General features: G+C 30.4%; 1 protein-coding gene across 1 annotated transcript in view; it reads left to right on the forward strand.

Annotated features, from left to right (window-relative positions):
* Nucleotides 1-8,099, forward strand: part of LOC111639549 (DNA (cytosine-5)-methyltransferase 1-like) — an 83,646-nt gene extending 75,547 nt beyond the window's left edge. Inside the window, exons 38-39 of the mRNA XM_023385436.1 lie at nt 2,602-2,718; nt 7,625-8,099. Coding sequence (XP_023241204.1) covers nt 2,602-2,718; nt 7,625-7,801 — 294 coding nt within the window. The 3' untranslated portion in view covers nt 7,802-8,099. The remainder of the gene's footprint in view (nt 1-2,601; nt 2,719-7,624) is intronic.

The raw sequence follows: 8,099 nt of genomic DNA on the forward strand, positions 1-8,099 counted from the left end.
GTGGAACCAATATATGTCAGTTGTCTATCATATCTTTTGTCTTCTAGCAGTATGACTTCTAATGATAGCCCATATGGATTGTTATTCATGTCTTCTAGGAAGAGTTTTATGTCTGGTTCCTCCTTCCAAAATATAACTATGTCATCAATATATCGTTTATATAACAAGATATTGTGCAAAAAACGTGGTAGGACGTTGTTTTCCAATCTTCTGATTACCATTTCGCACAATGGTAATCACCCGATACCGGGCTACCCGATGGGTAGCAAGCTGGCTGTGCCATCTTATGCTACACAGCCAGCTTATGCTACAATTTTGGACTTCTGTTTGTTATTTCCTTCGATAGAACTACCACCGTGTTTTTGTGAGCTCAGGAACTGTCTGTTTTCGACAGTTGAGGACACCACAATGCACCAACAGATTCTTGAGCTAGTACATTTGGTATGCTATAGCTCTCTTTTCCAATTTAATGGGAAAACGTACTTGCAAGGGAAAGGAGTCCCGATGGGTAGCCCGGTATTGGGTGATTTGTGCGAAATGGTAATCAGAAGATTGGAAAACAACGTCCTACCACGTTTTTTGCACAATATCTTGTTATATAAACGATATATTGATGACATAGTTATATTTTGGAAGGAGGAACCAGACATAAAACTCTTCCTAGAAGACATGAATAACAATCCATATGGGCTATCATTAGAAGTCATACTGCTAAAAGACAAAAGATATGATAGACAACTGACATATATTGGTTCCACTAAGCGTTCGTTAAAAGTGAGGTTAAAAGAACATGAGTCATATATACAGCAAGGTAGATACACAACAACCCTGGCAACATATGCTTCGGAACAGGAAATAATGGCGGACCTGCGCGTGGCAAAAATCATTAAAACCAACTCCAACCCTCAACAACAATGGCTAGAGGTCATGGAGATATTTAAGGCGGGAAGAAACGGCACGTGTATTAATTATAAAGAGGAAATGGCCCTATCGATAGCATGGAAGATTTTGCTGGATAACAGCATTTAAAGAGATGAGTATGGAGCATGCGCAATACAAAGATAGAATTCGGAAGAGATTTTGATAGATGACAGAGTTTAAAGGGATGAATATAGAGCATGTGCAACACAACTTCGGAACAATTTCAAATGATAGAATTCGGAAGAGATTCATATCGAATGCTTATTTGAATATTAAAGGCCCATTCGTTATAGCCTGAAGAAGAGCCCTGGAGGGGCAACGAAAACGTTCGCAATTCTAAAAATAGAAGCACTCCGGTTAAAGGTTTGAAGAGCTTTTTATTTTATTTTAATTAATATATAATTATATGTACAGTATCTAATTTATATATAATTTATTTATGATACTTTACAGACGATAGTAAACTCAATTTACCCACCTTAACTCTCCATAGCGTGGCGCTGGATGGCGGAAAGTAGTTCGGCTGCCCAATGATGTTTTACTGAATTATAGGAGTTTTTTTACCATGTTTGTACGGATACCGTCACAGTTTTTTCGCCGTCATATAGGAATCCGAACTATAGGAATCCGTGTTATGGGGGTCGACTGTACAACCAAACACATCAAAAATAAAGCAAAGAAAACACTGAAAACACATGAGTGTAATGCAAAATATGATTTTATAGCAAGAGTGAGAGGCAACTTGGATGTACAACAGATGGCATACAGCAAGTGCATATTTTCACTGTGCATAGAGTTTGAATGTAGAAGCATCATTTGAATTCTGGATCAAATTTCTCTCAAATTTAACTTTCAAACTCTGGAATCTTTGAAGTTAGTCATTTCAAGCATGAAGTATTGTAAAAGTTACAATATTCTTATAATACAGTGAATATTATAAGAATATTGTATTATAAGAATATTATAAGAATATTGTAACTTTTGACTCAAGTTGAATTTTTGTAATGTGTTCTACATAAAGCTGTTGGAAACTTTTAGTTAGATGTTGTAAAGTCTGAAGATGATCTTCAAACAAGATTGAAAACGTTAGTAATTGAACAAAGTTTTGTTGGAGTGGTATGGCTTATCATACTTCTGGATTAAAATCCAGAAGTATGATAAGCCATACCATTCCAGCCATAACATAAGCCATACCACTCCAGAAGTATGATAAGCCAGTTTGTGAAAATATGTGCCTTATCATACTTCTGAATTAAAATCCAGAAGTATGATAAGGCACATATTTTCACAAACTGGACTGCTTTTTAAAACTTCCAATTTGTGAAAATATTCTCAAGGTATACTGGATGCAATACAATTAGATAAGGAAACACATCTTTTGATTTCCAGCAATAGTTTGAAGATTTCAGAGTTTGAACACTATTTTTGTATTTGATTCATTTGTCCTAACTGAGGAAGACAGATCAAAAACATTTTTATTCAGTTTGTGGTATTACTATAAGAATCATTTATAAATAAATATATACATAATTGAGAAATTTATAAGGCATTTATTTTTGATGCTTAAAGCAAAACATCCTGGTGGAGGTAAATCCTCAATTGAAAAATTTCTTTCAATGCATTAGTATTACTATTTTTAATAATATGCAGATATTAATTTGTATTTTTATTATTTTTCAGGGTCGTGTTCTTCATCCAGAACAGCATAGAGTTGTCAGTGTTAGGGAATGTGCTCGTTCGCAAGGTTTTCCTGATAGTTATCGCTTTTTTGGGATTATTACTGATCGTCATAGGCAGGTAAGGTGAACTATTTTTCATGTTTTAAAATTTTTCTGATAATAAGAAATTTAAAATAAGCAATAAAAGTCTTGTTTTATCTTTTCATATAATCATTAACATTTTTACAAGTAAATGTAAATTTAGAAATATTTTTAGCTATAAATAAACACATTGTGTAATTAAATACTTTTAATTTTAGTGGACTTAGTTAAAACAAATTTTTTGTACTGTTATTAATATCTCCAAAAAAATAAATACAGTGAGTGATTGGTTAATGAACATAATCTGTTCCAAGACTTTGCTCACTGTCAGAATTGTTTGTTAAATTAACTTCAACTTGGTTTGGATGCCATTCTAAGACCATTGTTCTGACATCCTCCCACTTCTTCAAAAGATGTTTAATAGCAGATATCGGTATTAAGCCTCTTTTTCGGAAGAAAACATATCTCACTGAGTTTCTTGGTGTTCTTCATTTCAGAGTTGTTCTGTTAGATCAGTTTCAGGTTCCATTATGAGCTCTTCAATGTTCTTTATTTTTCAGATGTGATTTTTGTTACTCCTTTATCTGCTTGAGTCTTCTTGATAATACAGTATCTTTCTTAGATAAAATTGAACTGTGGCCTACTGTAGATCTGTTCGAGCCATACTGCCCAGCAACATCAGACGTCTTCTGCCCATTCTCTACCTTTACTATTATACTCTCATCTTTCGAAAATAAAATCTGATGCAAAACTTAACAAGTGCCCTTCCAACAGTCTTGCGAATACTATAAAAAAAATTGTTTCTGTCAGAAAAATAAAAGGCTGGAATTACAAGGGAGAGTTTCAAAGTTCGGAGGAATACTATCTGATCAATATATACTGGGTTGAGTGTCGATGTCGATGTCTCCCGTGCTCTGAAAAGTTTCAAATTGTTGCCTGAAGACAAGAGAAGACCAATCTGTATTCATTATTTTACATTGCTTCTTCTTGTGTTTGTTCTGTGAGGTGTTCGTTATCTGAACATAAAAATCTTTTGCAAAAGTGTTCGTTACGCAATTTGTTAACCAATCACCTACTGTAATTAAATTTCTTAATTCAAAAATAAATTGGCATTCATAATCAATTAATATGGCTACAGTATACCTTTACAGTGCAGCAAAAGTTTATTTCTCTAATGTTTAAGGTCTTCTTAATCAACCTTTCTCAGAAAATTTACAGTTTAAAATGAACAAAAGCTGTAATGTATTCTAGAATCACTTAATTTGTATATTAATTCTTTTAGAGTAAACAACAAAAAATTTTGAATATGTGTATTGGACTTCTGTTTTTAACATCATATATTTAATAAGTTATATTCTTGTTTTACTATACTTTTATGTATAAATATAAAATAAAGTAACTCATGAAATAACAATAAATATATGGTATGAGCTAACAATAATTTCATGACTTACAGCAGACATATCTAATTTATTTTTATTTCTTTCTTAATGTTATTTCTCCTAATACAATAGCTTCTTCTACTTTTATTTAACTTAGATATTCAGATTCTTGTTTCAAACTTTTTGCCAATTATGCACACATTTATTGCTACTGCTTCATTCTTTTTTATTAAATGTAAGAATCATATAGACGCCTTAAAATCCTTTTTTTTTTATCATTTAAATTGCCTATAATGTCAATTATTTTTTAAATACAGTAAGACCCTGCTTAACACTGATTCAATATAACACAGTCTGCTAGAAGCTTAATAAACTCAAAATTTACACTGATTTAAATTATCACAGTTTTCATTGATTCGTACATAATGCGATTATTTACGAACACGAACTAATCAGAAAAAGGTTGCAAAAAGGTGTACTTTCTTTAAATCTATGTTTGTTTGGTGCAATTTTGGAAAAAATGTAACATCATGAATGCCGTAGGCAATAATGACTTTGCTTGGCAAGAATTAATTGATAAATGCACGAATGGAGTATAGAAGAAGTTATGGCTGAAGGTATCCAAGAATTCTCAATGAAAAGAGCCTATCGTATCGTTAAGTTGACCAAACTCAACCTAACCAATACAGCAGGACTAGGAGATGTAGATGAGCAGGATATTGAGGAGTTACAGCAGGTTTCTGGTGAGAGCCTTACCAATGACGACCTTCAAGAACTGGCAGAACAAGGAATTCATGTGGAACTGGAAAATAGAGATTATGAAAATGAAAAACCCAAAAAATTTCTCTACAGATTTCCTTAGTAAAAGTTTGGTAACGATAACCAAAATTATTAATCAAATTGTAGCAAAAATGATCCAGATTTTAAAAGGAGTGCAAAAGCAAAACAAGGTGTTTTGGATGCGATCTTCTGCTACCGACATTTGCTTAAGGAAGGAAAAAGCGACAAATGAAACGTCATGACTTTATTGCAAAAAAAAAAAAAAAAAACAAGAATTTCAGAAGAGCCAAGACCTTCATCACAAAAAATGAACTTTACATTTCTGTGTGCATATGTTTATGTGTTATTTAACATATATTATTATACAAATTAATATAAAAATAACTTAAATTTAAAGTAAAATTTTTTTATTTTTGGTTGCATGTTCTCCTATCCCAATTTACTCTGTTAAAATGACCTCGTTTAATGCTGTTTCATTTAGTACTTTGTCGTCTAGGAATGTATCCCCTGCATTAAGCAGGGTCTTACTGTATGTCTAATATTTAGTTGTGGTTTGGCATTTGGAAGCCTAATTTTTATCAGCAAAATATATTATATTGCTTCTTCTTTGTATCAATCAATATTAGTTTCATTTTTTCCTTCATTTTGTTATAACTGATTTTATTATCTAATTTTCAAAATATTTAATTATTCCATATATTCTTGCTTAGTTAGTAAAATATCAAAAACAAATAAATAATATCTGTAGATTCTAACAGTGTTAATGCTCAGGACAATGTTTCAAGAAAATATTCAATAATTAAATTTTTTTACTTCTTGAAAATACTTTTTACTTTCAAGCAGTATGGGAGGGCAAATGTCTTCAAATTATTAAATAGTGGCATTTGTCATAAAATAACACAAGACAAATGATCAGATTTTTATGACCTTCAAAGAAGTTCAAAAGTCAGTTCTAATGCTGATGCATTGAAAATACAATAATCAAATATTTTGTATTTTGTTTTTTTGCTGATTTTCATATGCTTTTTGTTCCTCTGATATTTGTTTATTTTGTATTTTTGTGGCACTTGAAAAAGGCTTGAATTTGCTTTGAAGTCACAAAAAATCTCAGATTTTAAGTGCATGTGCAGAAACAAATGAAACCCAATCTTAGATCCATGATTGCAGTCAAAAGGTTAAATAAATATGGATTATTAATAGAAAAGCTGTATTATTTTCAAATAAACATCCATTAACTCACTTTGGCATTAATCTAAAAAATTATCAGATTAATACATGTAATAGCATTATTATAACCCATTGTATTCCAGTAATCATTTTGCATTATATTATTTTCATTTCTGCTTAACAAGTTTCCCGCTTGAGAAGTTTTTAGATGGACCTTGAAAACTTCTTAACCAAGTTCCACATGTTTATGTATTTTCTACAGATCTTGGGTAAAAATGCCAAAAATACCACTAATTGGTCATAATAGATTGTTACTTTGTTTCAAACATAGTAGTGAGTGGGTAAATGAGTGTAATTTATTCTATTAAGTACACTTAAGGATCAAACACTTAACAATACAGTAATACCCCGAACTTATGCAATAGGTGGAACCGAGCAATAACCACATAAGTCAAATTCGCATAAGTCAGGGTATAATTTCGCAATTTGTGTAAAATCCAAGTCAGATGTATGTAAGCTAATAAATGTTCTCGTTAATCTTATCTCATCTTTTGATTCGTTCACGGTTACAAGAAATCACCACATAGAGTCTCTCAAGTCTCCATAGATATAACAAACACAGAAATAAATAACACAAAATAAATTGTAGCTATGTGTTGATTTGGCACGACATGTCCGAACATGTAAGCTGAACAATAATGTGAGGGGAGTGAGTAATCAAGAGTTGCGTGACGCTCAAACAAAAGACGAATCAAGGAGATTTGAAAATCTCGTAACTTCGGGTTCGCGTAAGTCGAGGTATTACTGTACATGGTTATTGTGTACAAATGTACTTTCTAGGTTAGTTTTTGACTTATGACAAAACCTTGGAAACCTAACCTAACCTTTGTAAGTAGGGGATCTTACATCAAAATTTTATTTATTTAAAACTAGTCAAAACTTTTAATCATAACATTGAATACTAATAATATAATTTTATATTTGAAATTTTGAAGTTAAATATTTATGTTTAGTTGTAGAATCATTGAATGATAATATGTTTCTAAATTTTCTCAATTCTGTAAAAATTACAATCTTGTAAATTTTAACTAAGTTAGTTGATTTCTATGTAATATAATTTACTTCAATTCTATAATTGGGCTGCAATCTGAAAAAATTGTAGATCTATAATTCCCACTGTCTTTCCTTAATCTCATTAAATTTCAAAGCTTTTCAAAGCAATGGTAATGACAGTTGCACTGATTTAATAATACAATTGATTTATTATTAATTACAATTAATGAATTTTCTTATTATTAAAATTATTTGTTGATAAAAAAAATACTTTTGCAAAATTATTTTGTGTTTTAGAACGTGTTTCAAAGTATGTTATAATTTTAAAATTGAAAAACATTTTCCCACACTTTTATGTAATTTAAATCCTGTTTTTAACCTTTGAAAATTATATATAATTCTATAACATTTATACATAATTCTATAACATTTCAATCTGTTCATTTTTGTTTAATATATTATCAGGTGTACAATAATAGTTTTCTTTATTGCCATAAAATATTTAAATTGTTTGTATTGTTGTTAAATATTGAATAGTTATATAAAATTTTTACATTTCAGATAGGAAATGCTGTACCTCCACCACTTGCTACCGCAATAGGATATGAAATTTTAAAATGTGTTGCAGAAAAAGAAAATAATGTGCAATCCCCAAATAAGAACAATGGTGATATTAGTGATGCAAAAATGAGAGAAAAAATTGGTAGTAGTCCAAAAGCCAGTACATCAAATGTTTAATGAAGTACTTTAAAAAAACTCATTATAAATTTTAAGTAATTTTTATAAATTGATATGGTTTTAGCATTCCAGTACTGCAAGAGAGCTAAATAAGGACACATGTTCTTGTAAAAATAATAATTATATTTTATACATGAAACAAAAATAATAAGCAAACAGAATTCACGCACAAAGCTCATAAAATCTGTATACCCATTAAAATTAAAATTTGAAGTGTTTAAAACTCTACAAATCTATAGCATTACTATTTTCATCTTCTATAATTGTTTTACCTTTTTAATGAAATGTATAAGTTTTT

Source organism: Centruroides sculpturatus, unplaced genomic scaffold (genome assembly GCF_000671375.1).
Source record: "Centruroides sculpturatus isolate CEXI.00-Female unplaced genomic scaffold, Cexi_2.0 scaffold1262, whole genome shotgun sequence".
NCBI classification, from domain to species: Eukaryota; Metazoa; Arthropoda; class Arachnida; order Scorpiones; family Buthidae; genus Centruroides; species Centruroides sculpturatus.